The 23,502-nt window shown below is 45.5% G+C and overlaps 2 protein-coding genes across 2 annotated transcripts; both read left to right on the top strand.

Moving 5' to 3' along the window:
• Positions 1–399: 399 nt before the first annotated feature.
• Positions 400–4,998, top strand: EEF1AKMT3 (EEF1A lysine methyltransferase 3). Its single transcript, XM_081845402.1, has 3 exons — positions 400–591; positions 3,034–3,145; positions 4,445–4,998. Exons 1-3 carry the CDS (start codon positions 415–417, stop codon positions 4,840–4,842), a joined length of 687 nt encoding a protein of 228 aa, XP_081701528.1. The 5' UTR covers positions 400–414; the 3' UTR covers positions 4,843–4,998.
• A 6,519-nt stretch (positions 4,999–11,517) lies between these two features.
• Positions 11,518–23,126, top strand: TSFM (Ts translation elongation factor, mitochondrial). Its single transcript, XM_081845085.1, has 6 exons — positions 11,518–11,640; positions 13,535–13,678; positions 14,547–14,675; positions 20,024–20,146; positions 21,495–21,579; positions 22,480–23,126. Exons 1-6 carry the CDS (start codon positions 11,554–11,556, stop codon positions 22,896–22,898), a joined length of 987 nt encoding a protein of 328 aa, XP_081701211.1. The 5' UTR covers positions 11,518–11,553; the 3' UTR covers positions 22,899–23,126.
• The last annotated feature ends 376 nt before the right edge of the window (positions 23,127–23,502 follow it).

Here is a 23,502-nt window from a genome sequence, read left to right as displayed (position 1 = left end):
TTTTGTTGTTGTTCTGTTTTTTATTTATATTTTTTCTTTTTTCTTTCTGTCTTTCTTTTTTCTGTAACCTTTAAAACTTTAATAAAAATATTTTTTTTTTAAAAAAAAAAAACTCTCAACAACTTTGGGCAAAACTAAGAAAACCCCCTGCTATGAAGCATTCGGGTGGGACCGCCACCAAACCAACCCACCTGGAGGACAGGTGAGCAAGACGCGGCCTCCCTGATCCATCCAGCAGCATCCTACCTGCTTGGAAGTAACTTTGGGTTGCCTTGAGTGAGATAAAGCGAAATAATAATAATAATAATAATGGTGTGGTGGTGGTGATGCCCAGCGGCCTCTAGAGGCGGCAGATCCGTGCAACCCAACTGCAAAAGGGCCTCCTCCGTCCCGCCCCCGGGAAAGGTACGAAAGATGGCCGCGATCGCCGCCGACGTGGAGGCTGGGCTGGAGTCGGTGTTCCCGCAGGAACTGGGGCTCTTTGCGGATGCTTTCCCGGCAGAGGCCCGGTACCGGTTCTGCGGGCACGAGCTGAGCATCGCCCAGCACCACGGCGCCCAGCTGGGAGTAGCTGCGCCGGTTTGGGAGGCGGTGAGTCCGGGCGCAGCTGGATCCGTCCGGGGCCGGAGATTTGCACGAGGCTGGGAGGAAGGGCTTAGTAGCGCAGCCCTGTGCGTGTCTACTTGGAAGTAAGCCTACTTGGAAGTCAGTTGAGCAGGGCTTACTTCCAGGTAAGTGTGCATAGGGTTGCAGGCAGCTGGGCTATTGCTTCAGGTAGATCTTGGCTTACTTGGAAGTAAGCCTACTTGGAAGTCAGCTGAGCAGGGCTTACTTCCAGGTAAGTGTGCATAGGGTTGCAGGCAGCTGGGCTATTGCTTCAGGGAGATCTTGGCACATCCGTGCAGGAGTCTTCTTAAAACCAGGTAGAAATCTTGCCGTTGCATATTTACGTTTTCTAAGCCTCTGCGCTTTTTATGGCTTGCATCCAGGCTCAAGCAGTGATCTCCGCAGGAACTTTTCGGCGCATCTCTTGCACAAGCCTGCCCCAACGTGCCTGTTTCAAAAGGGGTGAAGCAGTCTGCACTGAAAATAGATCTAGGCAAGGCTTCCCAAACTTGGGGCTCCAGTAGTTTTTGGACTACAACTCCCAGCATCCCTAGCTAGCAGGACCAGTGGTCAGGGATGATGGGAGTTGTAGTCCAAAACCCAAATTTGGGGAAACCCTGGTCTACACCTTTGACTCTATAGGATCTAATCTGCACATGCAGTAGAAGTGAGTTGTTGTTGTTGTTATTGTTGTCAGCACATAATTACTATTACTATTCAAATTGAGCTGCTGACAACAAACAAATGCTCCCAGCCTTCTTCTTCTCCCTGCTCCTACTTTGCCTTCTTCTTAGCAAAGAAACTCTTAAAGCATCAAAAAATGTAAGCCTGCAAGGTTTCCCTCCATGAGTACAGTAATTGCTGCTTGATGTTGATGGTGTGAACTATGGTGATCAGGGCTGTGGCACAAAGTAAAAGGTTTAGACCAGCCTTTCTCAACCTCTCTGTGGCTCGGTCTACACCAGTTTCCCTAACTTGGGTCTCCAGATGTTGATGGACTACAGTTCCCATCATCCCTGGCTAACAGGACCAGTGGACAGGGATGATGGGAACGGTAGCCCAAAAACAGCTGGAGATGTTCAAGTTTGGGGAACCCAGCAAGGAAATAAAGACTGGTGTATGTGTGTATGTATGTACAGTGGTACCTAGGGTTACATACGCGTCAGGTTACAGACTCCGCTAACCCAGAAAAAGTGCTTCAGGTTAAGAACTTTGCTTCAGGATAAGAACAGAAATCGTGCTCCGGCGGCCCAGCGGCAGCAGGAGGCCCCATTAGCTAAAGTGGTGCTTCCGGTTAAGAACAGTTTCAGGTTAAGAACAGACCTCCGGAATGAATTAAGTACTTAACCCGAGGTACCACTGTACTGTAATATGAAAGTGTTGCTTTAGTTCCTCTAAAAAGGGCAACTGCTTTTTGGTGTCCTGTGAAGCAGTGCCAGATTTAGGGAGGTGTGGGTGGTTCCCTTCCACACGGTGCTTAGCTGAGGGGGCACAAAATAACAACAACAACAACAACAACAACAACAACAACAACAACAACAACATTTTTTAAAAACCTATACTGATACAGAATAAAAAGAATTTTAAAAGAACTGAATAAATAGCAACTGTATCAAAACGAATTATTGTGAAAATAAGAATTTTTTGGGGGGGGGGAGGTGCCCAATTTTGCCTTTGCTAAGAGTGCCATATCACCAAAGTCCACCCTTGACATGAGCATGAGATGGACCTGTGTTCAGTGCAGGCTGCTCTGCTGTTGAACTTCATTATTTCCTTCCTCATTACAGCAGCGTTTTAATCCCTGAATGTCAAATGCTTCACAGGAACAATTATAATTCTCCCCTCCTCCCCTGCAGACATTGTCAGCCGCTGTGAAATAATCCCATTATCAGCAGGGACACTAATAATAATAATAATAATAATAATAATAATAATAATAATAATAATTTATTTAAACCCCGCCGATCTGGCTGGGCTTCCCCAGCCACTCTGGGCAGCTTCCAACAGAATATTAAAATACAATAGTCCGTCAAACATTAAAAGCTTCCCTAAACAGGGCTGCCTTCAGATGTCTTCTAAAAGTCTGGTAGTTGTTGTTCTCTTTGACATCTGGTGGGAGGGCGTTCCACAGGGCGGGCGCCACTACCGAGAAGGCCCTCTGCCTGGTTCCCTGTAACTTGGCTTCTTGCAGTGAGAGAGCCGCCAGAAGGCCCTCGGAGCTGGACCTCAATGTCCGGGTAGAACGATGGGGGTGGAGACGCTTCTTCAGGTATACTGGACCGAGGCCTACTAGTCCTGTTGTCAAAGGTGGAATGGGAAAGTTTGCATCACCTACATAGATGTGCTTGGCATACTGAATGTATCCTTGGGATCTTTAATTCACTCCTCATTTACTCTTCATTCTCTCTCTCTCTTCCCATGTCTAAGGCTTTAACCCTCTGCGAGTATTTTGAGGCACAGAAACTGAATTTCTGGGGCAAGAAGGTTATAGAACTGGGTGCTGGGACGGGCGTCGTGGGCATCCTTGCAGCCCTTCTTGGTATGTAGCATCACTTATTGATTATTTATTTGTTAAATTTATATACTGCCTTTCATCCGAAGATCTCACGGTTGATTCACAGCATAAAGATGCAAGATAAAGTCACAACACGAAATAAAAACAAAACCAAAAGCAACCGATAATCTGCCCCTCTCCCACAAAACACATTTAAAAGAACATAGAATGTTATTCAGCCGAAGGCCTGGTTGAAGAGGAGCGTTTTTACATGGTGTCTAAAGTTGTACAAGTGATGTTGGCATATGAGCCTTGCTGGGGTGGGCATCCCACAAATTGGGAGCCACCACAGAAAAGGCCCCTTCTCATGTTGCCACCCTCTGGACCTCTTCGTGGAGGAGGCACATGAAGAAGGGCCTCAGGTGATGATCGCAGGGTCTGGTTTGGTTCATATGCGGAGAGGCAGTCCTTGAGGTATTGCGGTCCTGAGCTGTTTAAGGTTTCATAGGTCAAAACCAGCACTTTGAATTGGGCCTGGGAACTACTTGGCAGCCAGGGCAGTTGGGCCAGGATTAGTGTCACATGTTCAGACTGTCTTCCCACATGAGCATCCTGGCTGCTAAATTCTGCACCAGCTGAAGTTTCCAAACCATCTTCAGAAGCAGCCCTACATATAACACATTGCACTAATCTAACCTTGAGGTTACCAGAGCATAGAATCCTAGAATCCTAGAGTTGGAAGAGACCATAAGGGCCATCGAGTCCAACCCCCTGCCAAGCAGGAAACACCACCAGAGCACTCCTGACATATGGTTGTCAAGCCTCTGTTTAAAGACCTCCAAAGAAGGAGACTCCACCACACTCCTTGGCAGCAAATTCCACTGTCGAACAGCTCTTACTGTCAGGAAGTTCTTCCTAATGTTTAGGTGGAATCTTCTTTCTTGTAGTTTGGAGCCATTGCTCCGTGTCTGCTTCTCTGGAGCAGCAGAAAACAACCTTTCTCCCTCCTCTATGTGACATCCTTTTATATATTTGAACATGGCTATCATATCACCCCTTAACCTCCTCTTCTCCAGGCTAAACATGCCCAGCTCCCTTAGCCGTTCCTCATAAGGCATCGTTTCCAGGCCTTTGACCATTTTGGTTGCCCTCCTCTGGACACGTTCCAGTTTGTAGATAACAGTAGTTAGGCTGGCCAGATAGGGGTACAGCTGGGCCACCAGCCGAAGCTGATGGAAGGCACTCCGGGCTACTGAGGCCACCTGAGCCTCAAGCAACATTATGAGTAATGCATATGGTACCAAACTGAATTTGTTGCTAACAGTTTCCTTTCCATTCTTCCAGGAGGTGATGTGACCATCACAGATCTTCCTGTGGCCATGAAGCAGATAGAGGAGAATGTCCGCCGGAACGTGCCTGAAGAATGCGCGACACGAACCAGAGTTTGTGCTCTGTCATGGGGTGTGGACCACAAAGAGTTCCCCCCAAATTATGACTTCATCCTGGGTGCAGATATTGTCTATCTCAAGCACACCTACCCCTTGTTGATCAGGACTCTCCAGCATCTATGTGGTGCTCAGTCTACCATCTACTTGTCTTCCAAGATGCGTCAGGAGCATAGTACAGCGCTGTTCTTTGAGACTCTGCTTCCTGTGCACTTCGCCTCAAAGCTGGTCTTTAGAGATGAGGTTGAGAATATTAATATCTACAAAGTGACCTGCAAAAGTGACATCAGACAGTGAGTGTCTTGGTTTACCAATGAGTGTAGCAAACACTGCCTTTTACCTAATTTTTTTAAAAAACAACAACAGTGTGTTTTTAATCCAGAAGTCTGGGGTGGGGTTAAGCATTCATCCGCGGTAGCTATTATCCAGAATTCTCTATTCATCAGCAAATGGTAATACGGACTCCGCTAACCCAGAAATAGTGCTTCAGGTTAAGAACTTTGCTTCAGGATGAGAACAGGAATTGTGCTCCGGTGGCGCGGCGGCAGTGGGAGGCCCCATTAGCTAAAGTGGTGCTTCAGGTTAAGAACAGTTTCAGGTTAAGTATGGACCTCCGGAATGAATTAAGTACTTAACCCGAGGTACCACTGTACAGTAGTACCTCGGTTTTCGAAACATCTCCATTGACGAACATTTTGGTTTTCGAACGATGTAAAGCTGGAAGTAAATGCTTCGACTTTCAAGCACTTTTCGGAAGCCGAACATGCCATCTGGCTTCCGTATTGAGTTTTCGGTTTTTGAACAGCTCAGAACTCGAACGGTCTTCCAGAACAGACTACGTATGAAAACCGAGGTACCACTGTATTTGTAATAACTTATTTTTGCTGGACTGTTGCAGTAAGAAAATCCCAGTACAGTGGTACCTTGGGTTACATACGCTTCAGGTTACATACGCTTCAGGTTACAGACTCCACTAACCCAGAAATATTACCTTGGGTTAAGAACTTTGCTTCAGGATGAGAACAGAAATGTTCAGGATGAGAACAGCGGCACAGCGGCAGCAGGAGGCCCCATTAGCTAAAGTGATGCTTCAAGTTAAGAAGAGTTTCAGGTTAAGAACGGACCTCTGGAAGGAATTAAGTACTTAACCCGAGGTACCACTGTATACATGTGAGAGGTCATGCTCCCTCAAAAGGCAGTGTTTTCTGAGATAGCTACAGTGGTGCCTCGCAAGACGAAAAGAATCCGTTCCGCGATTCTCTTCGTCTAGCGTTTTTTTCGTCTTGCGAAGCAAGCCCATTGACGGCTTAGCGCTATTAGCGGTTTAGCGGCTTTTAGCGGCTTATCGGATCAGCGGCTGAGCGGCTTAGAAAAAGGGGGGGGAAGGAAAAAAACCCCGCAGGAACTCGCAATACATTTTCATCTTGCGAAGCAAGCCCATAGGAAATTCGTTTTGCGAAGCACCTCCAAAACGGAAAACTCTTTCGTCTAGCGAGTTTTCCGTCTTGCGAGGCATTCGTCTTGCGGGGCACCACTGTATTGCCATTATTAATATTATTATTGCCATTATTATTATTATTATTATTATTATTATTATTATTATTATTTGCATACTGTCCTACATCTTTCAATCTCAGGGCAATGTTACAGATAGGTAGCCGTGTTGGTCTGCCATAGTCAAAACAAAATAAAAAAATTCCTTCCAGTAGGACATTAAAGACCAACTAAGTTAGTTCTTGTTAGTATCTGAAGAAGTGTGCATGCACACGAAAGCTCATACCAAGAACTAACTTAGTTGGTCTTTAAGGTGCTACTGGAAGGAATTTTTTTATTTTGTTTTGATCTCAGGGCAATGTCCTGGTTGTGGGCTTTCTGGTGACATCTGGTTGGCTCCTGTGAGAACAGAATGATGGCCTAGACAGGCATTTGTTCTGATCCATTAAGCTCTTCCTAAGTGTTCATGTGACATGCATTTCCATTCTATTACCTAGCCATGTCGGGGCAGTGCCATCCCCTCTGCTATGATTCTCAAGGCCTTCAAAAGGCTTCACTGATCACGGCCACATTGTTTGTTGTGAAAAAGTGACATGTTAGTGAAGGCTACTGAACCATTCCTGCATTGTTCTACTCTTCCTGGAGCGCCCAGCCATGCGCCTCGGCTTACGGGCACATGTTCCGCCAAACAAATCCCAATTGGTAAGCCGGGAGCAAACATGGTAAGCCAAGCTTCAGTTTGTTGCTCCAGGGATGGTGGAACAAGAATTGGAGCAACTTGGCAGCATTCGCTTGTTTCTGATTTACCATGATGGTTCCATTCTTTAAACATTCCTAGGTAAATGCAGAGGGACGCAGGTGGCGCTGTGGGTTAAACCACAGAGCCTAGGGCTTGCCGATCAGAAGGTCGGCGGTTCGAATCCCCACGACAGGGTGAGCTCCCGTTGCTCGGTCCCTGCTCCTACCAACCTAGCAGTTCGAAAGCTCATCAAAGTGCAAGTAGATAAATAGGAACTGCTGTGGTGGGAAGGTAAACAGCGTTTCTGTGTGCTGCTCTGGTTCGCCAGAAGCGGCTTTGTCATGCTGGCCACATGACCCGGAAGCTGCACGCCGGCTCCCTCGGCCAGTAAAGCGAGATGAGCGCCGCAACCCCAGAGTCGGTCACGACTAGACCTAATGGTCAGGGGTCCCTTTACCTTTACCTAGGTAAATGCAGAGATAAATCTGGAGCTCTGTGCACAGGAGAGCAGGCACTTCAGAATGTGATCTGGCTGACAGGAGTCATTTACTTCTTTGCCCCTTTGGTGTAATATTTTGCAAGTGTGCATCTGTGGCACCAAGCAGAGAAGGCATGCGTTCTCGGTGTGCCCTTAGATTTAATGTGTTTGGCACTCTGGTATTCTTTTCTAAGTGAAATTTGTAAAACTACTTTTTTTTACCTTTAATAATGATCCTGGTTCAAAAAAGAAAATATTATTTTAGTAACTCCAGGACAAGGGACCTGAAGCATTACACAAGTGCTTTACACTAAGATGCCTTTTCTCATTTTAAGAGATGCTTTTTTAAAAATAACAATTTTGTGATTGCATAAAAAGGTGGATATATCATTTCTACAAGGATAATGTTATCTTTTTAAAGCTGGCTTAACATCATACATGCATATGCAGTATGTATTTCTATTTTGCACTAAGGTACTATCTCCTTATCAATTTCCTGATTATATAAATTATTAATAGGTAGCATTTTTAGGGACCCTGATTTCAGTTTGATTTGTATAATATCTTAAGGAAGCTATGCATGTAAATGCTCTGGGTAAGATTTTACTCAACATGTGAATTACAGAAGCTATTTAAAGTAATATTCTATGTTTGCATTTCTTTAAAAAAGTAGGGTTAGCAAACGTCCCCAGTTTCCCGGGACAGTTCCCGGATTCACAAATCTGTCCCCAGAATATCCCTGGATTTTAATTAATGTCCCCGGATTTATGCCTCGGGACTTCCGGCGAGGCAACATATGGGCGTCATGGCAGCGAGCAACACCGGAGGTCCCAGCCACGTCAGAGTTCCAGCCAGCCAATCCGCTGGCTGGAGGGGGGCTATTTAAACCGAAGCGTGAGCCAGAGAGCTTCTTTCTGACTCACTTCCTTGATCAACGCTCGCCCCGAAATCGCGCAGAGCTGCCTGTAGCAGAAGAGTCCGCTGCGCTTTTCTGCAGGCTCTGCACGTCCGAGTTGGGGGGGGGCCGAGCGAGGTGCTGAGGCGGTGAAGAAGAGAAGCATAGAAAATAGCTCTGGCGCATTACGAGACAGAGACACCACCACCACCAGTTAAATCTCTATAGAGACTGCACTCGCCCTCCAGCAGTCTCCCGGTTATGGGAAGCCGGTGCCTTGTGTGTGTGTTTTAATGCGTGTTTTCCCAAGGCCAGCAAGTGCCTTTACTCAATCTCTCTCTCTCTCTCCACCACCACCAACCTTTTTTTTGGGGGGGGGGCGTTTGTGTGTTTGTAGATGGGCTTCTCCGCCTGACTTGTGTCGAGGTGCACACCCGACAACTTTGGCGTCCCCCCCCTAAAAAAAGGTCAAGAACTCTGGGCAACCCTTTCCTAAAATAAAGCATGAAATTCCAAAAAAAAAGTGTCCCCGGATTCCTTGAAAAAAATCTGGTAACCATATTTTAAAGTGTCTCAGACCTGCATTGCAGGACAATACATCCCAGCATCCCTGAGACCATTAGGATTTATAGATAATTAGTTGAAGGAATGTTTCTGTGCAGTACATGGTTCCCTCCTCTTGTCTATCCGTTATTTAATTGCTTGTATTTCTAAACACTTACTACAGTATAGTACTTTTTAAGTTATCACATAACTTTGCATATATTACATCATTAGTCCTTACAATGACCCTGTAGAGTAGATTACCGTATTTTTCGCTCTATAACACGCACCTGACCATAACACGCACATCGTTTTTAGAGGAGGAAAACAAGGGGAAAAACATTCTGAATGAAACAGTGGATGTATCATTTTTGGGCTTCATGCTGTGGCCACAGACATGTGATCTGATGGTGAATTTGGGGTGACCCAATGCAAAAATCCTGAGAATTCCTGTGGATCCATGCTTTGTAACCACGTTTTTGCACCATTGCAGCCCCAGGCAACAGTGGGTGCGTGATTTTTTTGTTGCAGGCTGTAGCCATGGACATGCTATGTGATCTGATGGTGAATTTGGGGTGACCCAATGCAAAGATCCTGAGAATCCCTGTGGATCCATGCTTTGTAGCCACGTTTTTGCACCATTGCAGCCCCAGGCAACAGTGGGTGTGTGATTTTTTTGGTACAGACTGTAGCCATGGACATGTAATGTGATCTGATGGTGAATTTGGGGTGACCCAATGCAAAAATCCTGAGGATCCATGTGGATCCGTGCTTTGTCACCACGTTTTAAATGGGGAGGGAAGGAAAAACACAGAAGGGACAAGAAGCACAAGAGGGGTGTGCGGAGAAGCAGCTGGCTAAGAATGCAGGGGAGGAGTTTAACGGGGTGGGGGGGAGGAAAGGAAGGCAAAAGTCCCGGTCCCCCCAAGCCAGCCCTCTCTCTCTCTCTCCCACCTGCGAGTCCCTAGAGCACGGAGAGGAGGAGGTGGTGGGCTGGAGCCTGCACGCAGTGTGACTAGGAAAGAATTAGAAGGAAGGACTCAATCCTTTCCTTAACCCTCTGCTTGCCAGGAGGGCAGGGGATTCCCTGCTCTTTGTTGAGTTTGAGCAAATGCAGCAACAGAAGCGGGTGGGCAGTAAGACCCTGAGGCAGAATGCAGGAAAGCAGCAGCTTCCGCCTTCCCTCCGCCCGCCCACTCGATCTTATTTTTGCCTGATTTTTGCCTATTTTTGCCCCTGCGCTCCGGCGAGTCAGCTCCAGGGACCACACATTCGCTCAATAACACGCACAGACATTTCCCCTTACTTTTTAGGAGAAAAAATCTGCGTGTTATAGAGCGAAATTTACGGTAGTCCTGATTTTTCTTTTTTCTTTCCAATGCATTTTTTTTCAAATTATGCAAATAAAGTCCTGATCTTTCTTTATGACAGCAGAGAGTGAAGGAGCATGTTGAACAACAAGATTCGCATGCTGTTAATCATGGATATGGGAAGTGCAACATTGCTCAGTTGCCGTGGGCCTGATGTTGTTGCGGTCCAGAAATAGTACAGGGGGAAAGCATATGAAACAGCAATTGTGGAATGAACCATCTCCAGCAACCACAACCTCAAAAGCTTGCTTGATGTCTCTTCCACATATGTGGATACAACCAGTGCAGCCAAACCAGGATAAGCCTGCAAAGAGAAGTACTGATAAGCTTGCGAGACAATCAGGTTATGTTAAATTGCTGGGGAAAATGCAAGCTAAAATATATGATGGGAGTGGAAGTAAAGAGAAAAGTGGGTGGTCTTCAAAAAGCAGGTCTTCTGTATGAAAACACAGAGAGCGAGCCTGTGTACAACCTATGTTGCAGGTTGGGGAAGAAACCAGCATCTAAGAGAAGAAGAAGAAGAGTTTGGATTTGATATCCTGCCTTTCGCTCCCTTTAAGGAGTCTCAAAGCGGCTAACATTCTCCTTTCCCTTCCTCCCCCACAACAAAGAGATGGCTGAACACAGTCCAAAATGTAGTCTTGTATCACCCCCCCCCCCAAAAGAAAACCCAACCTGAAGCGATGCTGGGGCAGTTTATAATGACGTTTCCCAGTAGTTCAGTGTTATCAGCATTGCCAGCCCACCCATGGGGCAAGGTGAGGCGACTGCCTCAGGCAGCAGGATCCACATGGGCAGATGATCTTTACCCTCACCCCTTTTTCCTGATGTGGATCTTCACTCACCCCTTCTCCCCTGCAGGGGAGGGGGGAGCCATTTTGTGCCAAAATGTCTTGGGCTGGCCCTGGGTATTAGGGATATTTGATGCAGGGTGTCCATCTTTTTGTACAATGACCCCAGGGTGTTGTACAATGACCCCAGTGGTGCTTAAGGGAGCTGCAGTGGAAATGAAGCCAGCGGGGGAATATAAGGACGGCTTCCACCAAAAACACTCAGGCTGCAGCAAGAATAAGGCTGCGATCCTAGACCCCATTGAATTCAATGGGTCTTACTTCTGAGTAGACCTGGTGAGGGTTGCACTGCGAAGCCGCCTCAGCCCTTCCACCCTCACTTGGAATCGAAAAATAGAACTGCCTTTGTGCAGTTCTATTTTTTTATCACCTCTGCATTATAAATATATCCTTGGATTGCTTTTAGCACAAGGCGAAACGAGAGGTCAGAAGCGAACCCGGAACTCGAAACGTGAGCGCTGCTCTAGCAGTTTCATTCTCCTCGGTGCCCCCTGACCCCCGCCCCGCCCAGCTACTACAGCCAATGGCGTGCGTTGCGCGAACTGGAACCCGGCAGACCGGATGGGCGGAAGTGGCGAGCGGCACCGCGCGTGCGCGGCCTCAGCCAAAAGGTCGCGTCGCACGCGTAGTGACGCATAATGGCAAGCGCCTTGAAGATGCAGCGGATGGTTACGCTGGCAAGGGTGCTGCTGCCCTTGCGGAAAAGGGGTTCTCTGGCCGGGCAAGTGAGTGCGAAAGTCTTTCGTTGGGCGTCGCTCCCTCGGCTTCTCCCTGCTTGGATCCGTCTCTGTCGTCTAGGGCAAGCACGGGGAGGGCACGGAGCGTGATGATGGAGCTCAGGCGCTCGCGGGGTCGGCATTTTAAATTAATTTAAATTAATAACATTTCATACTCCTCTAAATCGTGAAAGCAAAAGGAAAAACGATAAAATCAAAGGGGAAGGGAAAAGTCAGTTAAAAACCGCAAAAAAAGTTAAAATACTACAAAAGAGGTTTAAATTCACACCAGCATTTATCAGCACCTGGGTAAGGTAAAGGGAACCCTGACCATTAGGTCCAGTCGTGACTGACTCTGGGGTTGCGGCGCTCATCTCGCTTTACTGGCCAGCTTTACTGGTCATGTGGCCAGCATGACTAAGCTGCTTCTGGTGAACCAGAGCAGCGCACAAAAACGCCGTTTACCTTCCCACCAGAGCAGTACCTATTTATCTACTTGCACTTTGACGTGCTTTCAAACTGCTTAGTTGGCAGGAGCAGGGACTGAGCAATGGGAGATCACCCCAGGTAGGCAATGTCTAAACAAGTGGTTTCTAGCAGGTGCCAAAAAGAGTCCAATGAAAGTTCCTGCTTGATAGCAGTAGTTACAACATATAGAGCACAACCACATTCGAGCTAATATATGTGTAATATATGAACTCAAACAAGAATGAATTAAGAAAGAAAGAAATATGTCTGCATTGGATTTAATTAATAGGTGGGACGCGGGTGGCGCTGTGGGTAAATCCTCAGTGCCTAGGACTTGCCGATCACATGGTCGGCGGTTCGAATCCCCGCGGCGGGGTGAGCTCCCGTCTTTCGGTCCCAGCTCCTGCTCATGTAGCATTTCGAAAGCACCTCAACGTGCAAGTAGATAAATAGGTACCGCTTTATAGCGGGAAGGTAAACGGCGTTCCATGTGCTGCGCTGGTGCTGGCTCACCAGAGCAGCGATGTCACACTGGCCACGTGACCCGGAAGTGTCTGCAGACAGCGCTGGCTCCCGGCCTCTAGAGTGAGATGAGCGCACAACCCTAGAGTCTGTCAAGACTGCCCCGTATGGGCAGGGGTACCTTTATACCTTGCTTATGGATTGTATATGGTATGCACCCTGGACTTGATTTGTATATTAGGACGTAACCAGTAAATAAATTTGTTACAAACATTACCATTCAGCCTGTTGTACTCTATATGTTGTAACTATTGCATCTGCGTAACAAGGCATTGCATTTGTTTTGCTTGATAGCAGTAAGCGGGGACTTCAAAAGTTTAAAAAGAGTTCAATGAAATGCCTGCTTGATAGCAGTTCCAAAGTTTAGGTGCCGACACACTAAGCGATCGGGTTCTTTCATGTGTGGGGTGGGAGTTATGTGGCACCTGTACGGTTTGGGATTCCTGACTCCTGAAGACCACTAGCTGGAGCACAGTGCAAAATAGTGGTCAAGAAAGGGGCTGGACGTGCATGTAAGACCGATGAGCAAGGCACGTGTGAGTGTATCTTTAAGACAAAAATTTGTTTTCTGTGTCAGAGATTGCAGCACATAAACATCTGTTACTGATCCCCCTCCCAAAGTTCTTAATTTAGCATCTTAATAGGAGGGGGTGTGGTCAAGATGTTGCTGCTGTGAAACGATTAAGAGTCAAAAGTGCATGTGTAGATCCTTGGGAATGCTTCTTCCCCAGAAAATAGCCCTTGAAAAAGGTAGTTGCATCAGAACTTATTCTGATTCTATGCATATATTTGGAGAAAGGTTCTTGTGAGCTGACACCCAAGTAAGTATGCGTGGGGTTGCTCTTTAAATTTTCCTCTCCTTCTTGGTTGTTGGATCCTTTTCACTTATTTTTGTCTTGCTCTCCCCTTGTAGTTTGACTTGCATCTAGTTCGTTTCCTTCATGCTGGCCTTCCGGTTCTAGCAGCAAAAGAAGCTCTGGTGAAGCTCAGAAAGAAAACTGGCTACTCGTTTGTGAACTGCAAGAAAGCCTTGGAGAAATTTGATGATGTCAGTGAGGTAAGAACAAATGTTTCGGTGATGTAAAATGCAAGTTTAATTTTAGTTTTTTGCCTGAGTGTTTCAAGTACTTTCGGGAAAATAATGGTATTGTAAGCATTTTTTATGTTATGTTACGGTTGCCGTCCAATGCATACTGGCAGTGGGGTAAATCACATTGAGATGTGGTTGCAAGTGAGTTTAGAGGCCAGAATGTTTTATCCTGTGTGTCTTCAGTCAGTGTAAGGACTCTTTTCTTGCTATCCACCCAGCCCCAGAAAAGACAACCAGGAGATGTTTCCATGCCAGATGAATTATTGTGATGAAGAACTTGGGAAGGAACCCAAAAGTTCAGGGAAAAACAAAATGCATTGTGATTCATAAAAACACTGTGCATTTCAAAATGTGTTTCAGTCAGTGGGAGTTGCTTCAAATAAACAGCTAACTCTTATCTTTGGTCAGACAGAGAAACCTTAGTAAACTGATGATACCTTAACAACACTCTCTGTGAATGGCACCAGAGGAGGTGCCAAAACAGTATTAGTTTAGTCTCCTGTTAGAAGTAGATATGGATTCTATGTCTTCTAGAACCTGCAATGGATCTAATCAGCATATTTCTAATGGTTGATCTGAAGTTTATATTTACACACAAGGATGTCAATGGACCAGATATTTTCATATTCTTATATTCGCCTTTCCATCTGCAAGACATTTTAAAAATAAAATATATGAGGCCATATTTATAATAATATTTGAACATCCCCCCTTTGATTCTGCAGTAGTATAATACTGGGAGAATACTTGTGCTTTTATTTGGGGTTTGAATTGATTTGTTGCGTTGTCCTTGGCAATAGTATCTCAGTTTATGGCTTTGCATTTGTCTTTCAAGGCTGAGGCCTGGCTACATGAGCAAGCCCAAAAGGAAGGATGGAGCAAAGCTTCCAAACTTCAAGGACGGAAGACACAAGAAGGGCTTATTGGGCTGCTGCAAGAGGGAAGCTCTGCAGTGATGGTAGAGGTGAGCATTTTCCTTTCGACAAAACTTTTTTTAAAATAAAAAAAAACTTTTTATTTAAAAAAGAACATACACTTTAATAACACACGGCAACAATGAAACACAACTGAATGTAAAGTAATATTAAACATAGCACATATATGCAAAGTATAAATTTGGATTCTATCATTCATTTTCCTTAGAAAAAAATGTGTTATTATTATTGGTGCTGAGGAGTAGTAAATTTTTTAAAAAGATTACTTTTTAAAATAAATAATCAGGATATTGTCCTGGAAATCTTACGACATTTCTTGCTTAAAACTGAGAAGTTGCTAATAATTCTAAATAGTAGCATATTTCACAGAAGGCATTTGACCACTGTTATCATCATTAAATTTTTGCCATGTTGCTGAAGATAATCTTTTTTGTTTGCCCTCCAGTATATCTTAATTTTTGAGTTGATTCTTCACCCATAGCAATGGACCATAAATCCTCCTCTGATCCCTCTAAATATTTCTATTTTCTTATGATAACCATTCTAGCAGCTCACAATACATACAGAATCAATTCTTTGTCCAAACGGAACTCCTTGATAATAGAAAGTCAGGTTGCTGTTGGAGCAAAGAATGTATTTGAGCCGCTCAGGTGCAATTCCCACATGACTCTACGAAAAGCATAGCTACATGGACCTCTTCTTTTAAGAACTGACAGTTTCACATTATTCCTCAGAGCGAACATGGCTCTTTGGGAGACGTGCCCCTGGGGGTTTGTCCTGCGAGTGCCTGCTCTTGAGAAAAGGCCTGTTGTTTAGGCTTACCATGATGGATCAGGGCAGATCTGAAAACACAAGTGCTTCCTTCTGTGTCCTAAAGCAATGTAGCAAGCAGCCCTTGATTCTCCACCCCTGGGAAACCCTGCAGTAATTCTCTCCCAACAGCGGGAATGTGTTTATTTCTGTGCCATTTGCACCAGTTCACAGAAGTGTTTTAAGCTGCTGTTTATTCTTCATTTCTTTTGCCCCCGTTGTGGCTATCTTGGCATTAAATAAAAGGGATTCAAAGGGTGCTGCTGCCTCTTGCAAAGGATATTCTGCCCAACAGTTCATGCCCAATGGGACCAAGCTTGCAGCCTTCTTGTCAGTGTGTGTTTGCACTGTCTCTTACACCCAACCCCGAGGAAACTATTGCAGGATTTTTTCAGCAGTAATTTCATACCACGCTGTCACTGATCAAGTGGAAAGATCCCACAGGGCCAGGGGCACCTCTAGCAGTAGTTTCAGTGGTAAACCTGCTAGTGCGACTACATGGGTACAAGAGTTCAAATCATTCATAGGGAAAACTTATTTTGATTGAAAGACAGCTTTTTTTATGGCTGCCTTAAAAACTTAGTTGTTCTGGCTTTGATTTTAGAATTGGTTTAGGAAAGGGCTTAGGTGTGAAACCTGTGTTGCTGGACTACAACTCCCATCATTCCTGGCCACTGCTTATGCTGGTTGATGGGAGTTATAGCACAAGAGCATCTGGAGGACTGCAGGTTCCCTACGCATAGTTTAGGGATAACATCTGGCTGGCTCAGTTTAGGACATGGATATTGTTTCACCAGTGTGGACAATTGTCCCAGGCCTGCCTTCTCTCAGATTCCACCCAATTAATTTTTTTTGGAGGGAGTAGAAAATTGTTAATATGGATGTGCAGACTCTTGGGAATTTAAAGATGGGGTTGCATGTCCTAATGTGCATCCCATTGAAAGTCATGGACACCATTCACATGCCATTGTGAAGTGAAGGCACAAGACTGGGGATTGATCATCAGGTGAGCTGCGCACAGGTGAGCTGAAGCGAGCTGCTGGCCAGTCCTGTGGAGTCTCCTTTTATTGAGACAAATATGCAAGCTAGGCAGATACATTTTGGGCTGTGACCTTAACACATCTTCCGTCCTGAGATCGTGGGGTGGTACAAAGTTATTTTGGCACCTGTTTCCACCGCGTCATTTCCCCTTTGCACAGTGTATGACGAAGGAGACAAAAGGTCTCAGAGACAAAGGTTACAGACAGGACACCGCAGACTACTGAGACCGCAAAAGGTTAAACAGAGGGAATAATGTTCCAACAGCCGTGGCTTGTCTGAGGGGGGGGGTGCCCTGCACCCCAGGGTCACGCGTGCAGGCAGATTGTGGCTGCCTGCTGGTGGGGAGTGTGCTCCCTCCGGTCCCCACAGCCCTCTCCGTGATTATCCCTACACCATTGTGCTTTTGATTTTATGTCCCCTAATCAAAAAAAAAAAAAAAAACCACACCACTATTTGGAGCACCCTGAATTTCTGTGGGTGTCCCATGTCCAAGATTGTGGAGTGAAAAAATGTATAATTTTATGGTAGCAAAAGGACTGGTATCTCACATTCTAATATTTTTGAAAAAGACTAGAGAGCGAACAAACCATGATTTTCTTTTTTTAAAAAAATAATAATATTTATTCAGATTTTCAATATACAAAAACATTTAAAGCATAAACAAACAAAAACAGAAAAAGGCAAAAGAAAAAAGAAAAAAGAGAGAAAAGTAAACAAGATTCAAAATAACTTCATTTCATTATCTTGTGTCTTAGACTTCCTCATACCTCCCTTTTTTGTATTCCAATTTAATCATTGTTTCAGCAAATTCTTCCCATATTTATCAAAAAAAAGAATAATTTATCTTAACAATCTATTTCAAATTTATCAATATTACCTTTAACTTTATCTTTACTTTCAAAACCATATACCTTTAAATTTAGACTTTAAATTATATTTATACTTATTCTCTTCGAATCTTTCTACTAAAGCCAATTATTTCCTTTCCGCCACAGTCTATTATTTCACAAATGTTACTCAGAAATAGCCAAATATATAAAAGAAAGTTCAATTCTAGTTTTGTCCATCGTCCCTTTCTTCCTGGTTTCGGGTTGCGTCCGTCCTTTCTTCCCTTTAATCTTAATGTTCAGTCCGGTGTTCTAATGTCTGAGGCACTCAAGTCACTTCCATGCCACCTCTACAGATTTTCGTGCTCCTGGTTGTGATACGACACTTTCTTGTCCCTTGTTGAAGTCTTTCGTACTTTCTTCCCCTTCTCCTTGGGGAGTGGATCCCTGGGAAGTTCCATACAGTCATAGTCTCCATTTTCATTTATTAGGTTGTTCCATTCCCCCCAGTTCCACTCCCCATTGTTAAATTTATAATCCAAACAGTAGTTGCTCCAAAAGTACTTGTTCTCTTGTTTCACAGTCCCACTAGAGCTAAGAGTCCCCTTAACTCCAGAAGTTTGCAGACACCCTTTGGATTCAACGATGTTAGGTCTCTCTTTTTGCGACTTTTGAGGTATAATAGCAATCTCTTCCATCTCCCACTGCCCTTGGGTTTGCTTTAAGTCAGTTTCCTGGGTCAATTGTTGTAAGGTTTCACTCTCTTCTTCTCCTGTCAATCCATACTTTCTAGCTACAGCAGTCATGGCATCCAGTTTCTCATCTACCAAGTTCATATCTTCCTGCAGCTGCTGCAGCATAGCATCCACTTTAAGAAGGGCAGCAAGAAAAACTTCCTTCCTGCTCATTTTTAGTCAAGGTCAGATATCTGGTCTCACGCTGATTTCCACGGCTGTTATGCCTCTTTGTAAACTGCAACAAAGAAACTAACAAACTCCCTCTAGAGGGCAAAACTTCTGTTAACCTCCATCTTTAAAATGTATCAAACAAAGGAGAATTTACTTTCAATTTTCCAATACTTTGTTTCCTTGCAACAAGCACAAGCAGAAAGCGACATTAAAGTCTATTTGTTTCTCTTTTATTTCTATCTGTCCAAGTCCGTTTCCTTCAAAGAATCTGTCCTGACGTCCCGTCCCCAGGTTGGGGGCAATGGAAATTTATTCCTTTACTTTCTATCTGCAGGATTAGATAGTCAAAATTCTTTTACCCCCTTTCCTCCTGCCGTCAAGGGGGTTTTAACGGTCATAAGTGCCGGAAATTTCAATCTTTGAATCAAATTCAAGGCTAATTAGTTTGTACGATCTTTGCTTCAGTCTGTTTACAAAAACGGGAGGCAGACTTCCTTTTTATACCTTCCCGCTTCGTATCTAATTAAAAAGATTTTTTTTTCTTAATCCAATCCTCCGTTTTTACTCACGGGTACTTGTTTAGAGTCCAAATGTCATCAGGAAAAAGTCAGCGCTCTCCGTCGATGGCTATGCGGCTTCCCTCCGTGAAAGTAGCAGTCGGTTCAATTGCACCACGCTGCTCACCCCACTTCACTCCGGAGCCCCAAAAAAGGGTTTCCCGGCGAGTAGGGGAGGCGCTCTCAGTGCTCCGCCGAACCCCACGTCCCCTGGCTCCTCCGCCTGGGGTTTCTAGCGGGTCCCCACCTTCGCCGCGGTGGGAAGACCCAATTTTCACGGAGCCCGTTCCTCCAGTCGGAGGAACTCCGCCATTCGACGATGGTGCCAACCCGGAAGTCGATTTTCTTATGGACAAGAAAACAATGTGATGGAGGCAAGCAGATTAAGAAGCTGCAGAGAATTATAGAGAGGTTAGCTTCATTTGCATTCCTGAGAAAGTATTGACAAAATTAAACTGTAGAAGGACACCTAGTGAATATGAAGAAACAATATAGATGTATTAAGAATAAATTATGCTACGCCAGCATATTAATTTACAGAAATCACACAGCAATCAAGATTGCCTGCTAGATCTTCTTGATTTCCTAGCAGCCTCTGAATGTTAATGTAAAGATTCTTGCTAAAATGTTGCCTTCATGCTGATATGCTGCCTGAAAATGAATGGGTAAAATTATATACTTAATGGGAATATCCATGTGTTCATCAGTAGTTTGATGCTTTACAACACAAATCTACAGAAGTAGAGAAGGGCACCTGAGTGGTTTGCAGGGATATTTTCATTCTCGGATGACAAAATCAATGAAGACTAATCTTAGTATTAAAATGCACACCCTAGCATAATAAGTGGATCCATGTGGGAGGGGTGTTAAATGGAGCAGAACCAAAGCTGTAGCCATTTTTATTTTATTTTCAAAAATATCTATACTGCCAACAGTATGGGGGGGGGATAGGGCAGCGGATAGTACAAAATTAATAATAAAAATACAGTCATAAAACAAATTGAAAATACATAACAAATAATTAGATCAGGTTAATACATCACCAGAGCTTGTATCCCCTCTCAGGGAAAGCCTGGATGAAAAAGTTGGGTGCCTTATCTTCCCCGTCTGTGCTTTTGGAAAACAAGATGTCATCTCATCCTCTAATTGCCACTTCTGATTTTATTCCTGCGTCTTGAGCACCATAGAAGTTGGTGGCCAAGGCAGTTGAAAGTTAGCTATGCTTCTTTGCCAGGTGAACTGCGAGACTGACTTTGTGGCCCGAAATGTCAAGTTCCAGCATCTGATTCAGCAGGCAGCGATTGGAACGATGCTGCATTATCAGGGGACCAGGGACCAGCTGAGCACCTACGCCAAGGTGAGAGTGGCACAAAAGGCTTCATAGCTTAAAACTCCTGGCACATTTTAATAGCAGTTATCAGAGTTGTGCATTTAAGTGCAAAGTGCACCTTTCTGCTGAATGAATCTTAATAAGCAAATTATACAAAGGGAGGTCACAGAATCGTAGAGCTGCGGGGATAGAGAGGCTTGTTCCACCTTTTCTTACCAGACCTGGTAAGTTGATCTCCACACAAAGCGAATGCTTCCAGGAAGCTTCTGCAGGAGTAAAAAGGACTCTTAAGGGATGTTCTCTGTCTGTCTATGCTGTCCCTTTGCCACAAACTGACCCCAGTGCATCTGGGTTCTGAGGAAGATTGCCTTGCCTTAGATTGAAATAACTGGGGAAAGAGTACTTTGGGGCTTTTCATCTGCACCCCTTCAAGAGGACTGTGAGTTGCTGTTCCTGTGTGCTTGCTGACAGTCAGTTGTCATGAGTTGTTTAGCTGGAAACATAGTTTAAACAGCAAGTGAAGGAAACTTACCGTATTTTTCGCTCTATAGGACGCACCAGACCATAGGAGGGGGAGAACAGGGAAAACAATTTTTTTCTTGTTCTCCCCCTCTAAAACAAGGTGCGTTCACCCAAAGCCTCCAGAGCGCAGCAGGAATTCCTGCTGCGCTCTGGAGGTTTCAGGCGGCTACCTTGGAAGCCTGGAGAGCGAGAGGGGTTGGTGCGCACTGACCCCTCTCGCTCTCCAGGCTTCAGTGAAGGCAACCCGAAGCCCACTGCCGCCTCAAAGAAAGCGCTGCTTTCCCCCACCGCCAGCCTCAAAGACCAGCGCGCTCCGCAGCGCTTCGTCTCGCTGTTCTGGCTTCGGGGACAGCCTTTCTAGCCTCTGCAGGGCAGCAGGGTGAAGGCACCCCGCTGCCCTGCAGAGGCTTGCGCAGCTAACCCCAAGCTAGAAGAGTGAGACGGAGCGCTCCATCTCCCTGTTCTGGCTTTGGGCTTAGCCACGCAGCCTGCATTTGCTCTATAGGACGCACACACATTTCCCCTTAATTTTTGGAGGGGAAAACGTGCGTCCCATAGAGCGAAAAATACGGTATTTTTGCATGCACATGCATTACACATAAACACATATTCGGAAGTCTGGGTTGGCTTGAGGCTCCACACTGAGTGTGTTTAGGAGTGGCAAACCAGCAGCTACTGATGCATTTGTAGATCAAGTCTCACTCTTCTCCTCCCCGGCCCCCCAAACCCATTTTAGCAGTTGCCTAAACACCTTTTCTAATTAACTGTGAAGGTTATAAATCTCGCTGTGCGTATCAAGAAAAGTGCTTGAAAAGTTTGTAGATTTATAATGCACAATATACTTATTTTGCAGTGTTTCTTAAACTCAAATGAGCTTTCTCAGCTCAGGATAGGACCTGATGGCTCCTTGCTTGTGGACCAGCTGGCTCTGGCAATTGGTGAGTGTTCTAGTGCTACATTTCAATTGTCTGTGATTTGGTTTCTCTGTTTTACATTGTTTCAATTTACTATTGTAAACCGGTTTGATAGTTCTTTTTATGTAAGCAATATAGAAAGATTATTGCTAAATAAGACCACGAAAGCAGGGAGCACATAAGAAACCTGCCTTATACTGAGTCACACCATTTGGTTCATCTCACCCAGGATTGTCTATTGGGCACCAGCTCTCCAGGGTTTTTGGAGGGTGCAGTTCCGAGTCCTACCTAGAGATGCCAGGGATTGAAGGATCTGCAAGGCAGATGCTGTACTACTGAGCCAACAGTCCTTTTCTGCCTGAATACCCTTTCTCTAATTTGTAGGTGTGTCCAGGGGACATAGGTGGTGCAGGGACGCGGGTGGCGCTGTGGGTTAAACCACAGAGCCTAGGACTTGCCGATCAGAAGGTCGGCGGTTCGAATCCCCACGACAGGGTGAGCTCCTGTTTTTCGGTCCCTGCTCCTGCCAACCTAGCAGTTCGAAAACACATCTAAAGTGCAAGTAGATAAATAGGAACCACTCCAGCAGGAAGGTAAACGGCGTTTCCGTGCGCTGCTCCAGTTCGCCAGAAGCGGCTTAGTCATGCTGGCCACATGACCCGGAAGCTGTACGCTGGCTCCCTTGGCCAATAAAGCGAGATGAGCGCCACAACCCCAGAGTCGGCCATGACTGGACCTAATGGTCAGGGGTCCCTTTACCTTTACCAGGCGATTAAGTTGCCCAGAATGCAATGCTTACTGCAAGGACCACTTCCTTTTCAGAATGCAGCTGATTGCCATAGGCATAGCATAGCTCAGCCCTTAAAACATCACTTGTGCTTCTAATGGTCAATACTACTTTTTGCCTTCTCTCTTTCTATCCAGGCAAGCTGGGGGAGAACATGGTCATTAAGAGATCAGTGTGGATATCGGTGCCAGAGAAATTTTTCATCGGCTCTTACGTGCACGGGGCTCTCCCAGAAGGAAACCCCTCACTTTCTAACATGATGTTTGGCAAATACGGAGCTCTGGTCATCTGCTGTCCCTCTGAGCCATGTGAAAAGTCGGACTTTGCTGAACTGGGCTGGAGGCTGGGCCAGCATGTGGTGGGCATGGCCCCCCTCTCTGTAGGCTCTCTGGAGGATGAACCCGGCGATGATTCAGAAACCAAGATGCTTGCCCAGCCCTTCCTGCTGGACCCTGCGATTTCCTTGGGACAGTACATCCAGCCCACGGGTGTATCTGTACTAGACTTTGTGCGGTTTGAATGCGGAGAGGATATAGAACTGTCAGCATCAGAGTAAGCAGTACTTTTGTACTGGTGGCGCTGGGGTGAGTGAACTGTTCCCAGTTCCTGTTTGGGCCCCGCCATGGTTAACAGACCTGACCCGTCATGAATTAAACTCTGTGTTGGGTTGGTCATGGAAGCCGAATACTAATCGTGGAATCTCATTTCAAAGCTCCAGAGCGACTCTGCCCAGGTGTAGAAGACAGCTATCAATGTTACAAATAAAACTAGCTGGCAGCAAGGAGGGGAACAGTGTCTGCTGGTTCAAGTGCGTCTGTTGAATTGTTGTGAACCCCAGTGGTCTAGGCTAGGTCTGTGAGGTAACTGGGCAGCTCTTGAAGCATGCAGAAAGTCTGTGGGGGCTACTAGAAACCCATCAGAGCCCCACTCTCTTCTTGAAATGAGTAGTCCCGGTCCACCTTGTCAAGGGTTTTCATGGTGAGCTTGGGTGGCCTTGTTTTTCCTTATGGGACGCACGACCTCGGCACCCTCTTCTATTGCAGCAAAAGTCTAAAGGCTTAAAGTCTGAACAGACCTCACCATTTAGTAAGCCAAGGTCCCTGGTAATTACAGTGGTGCCTCGCAAGACGAAATTAATCAGTTCGGCGAGTCTCTTCGTC

Source organism: Podarcis erhardii (assembly GCF_964252035.2).
Source record: "Podarcis erhardii genome assembly, chromosome: 2".
Lineage (NCBI taxonomy): Eukaryota > Metazoa > Chordata > Lepidosauria > Squamata > Lacertidae > Podarcis > Podarcis erhardii.
The sequence above is the reverse complement of the archived record's forward strand: the minus strand, read 5'-3'. Positions and strand labels throughout refer to the sequence as shown.

Bases quoted from the DNA above. Each gene is read 5' to 3' on its own strand.
- TSFM (XM_081845085.1), top strand. From the start codon at position 11,554: ATGGCAAGCGCCTTGAAGATGCAGCGGATGGTTACGCTGGCAAGGGTG. The intron at 13,679-14,546 runs GTAAGAACAAAT...TTGTCTTTCAAG, and splicing joins AATTTGATGATGTCAGTGAG to GCTGAGGCCTGGCTACATGA. The intron at 20,147-21,494 runs GTGAGAGTGGCA...CTTATTTTGCAG, and splicing joins AGCTGAGCACCTACGCCAAG to TGTTTCTTAAACTCAAATGA.
- EEF1AKMT3 (XM_081845402.1), top strand. From the start codon at position 415: ATGGCCGCGATCGCCGCCGACGTGGAGGCTGGGCTGGAGTCGGTGTTC. The intron at 592-3,033 runs GTGAGTCCGGGC...CCCATGTCTAAG, and splicing joins CTGCGCCGGTTTGGGAGGCG to GCTTTAACCCTCTGCGAGTA. The intron at 3,146-4,444 runs GTATGTAGCATC...CCATTCTTCCAG, and splicing joins CATCCTTGCAGCCCTTCTTG to GAGGTGATGTGACCATCACA.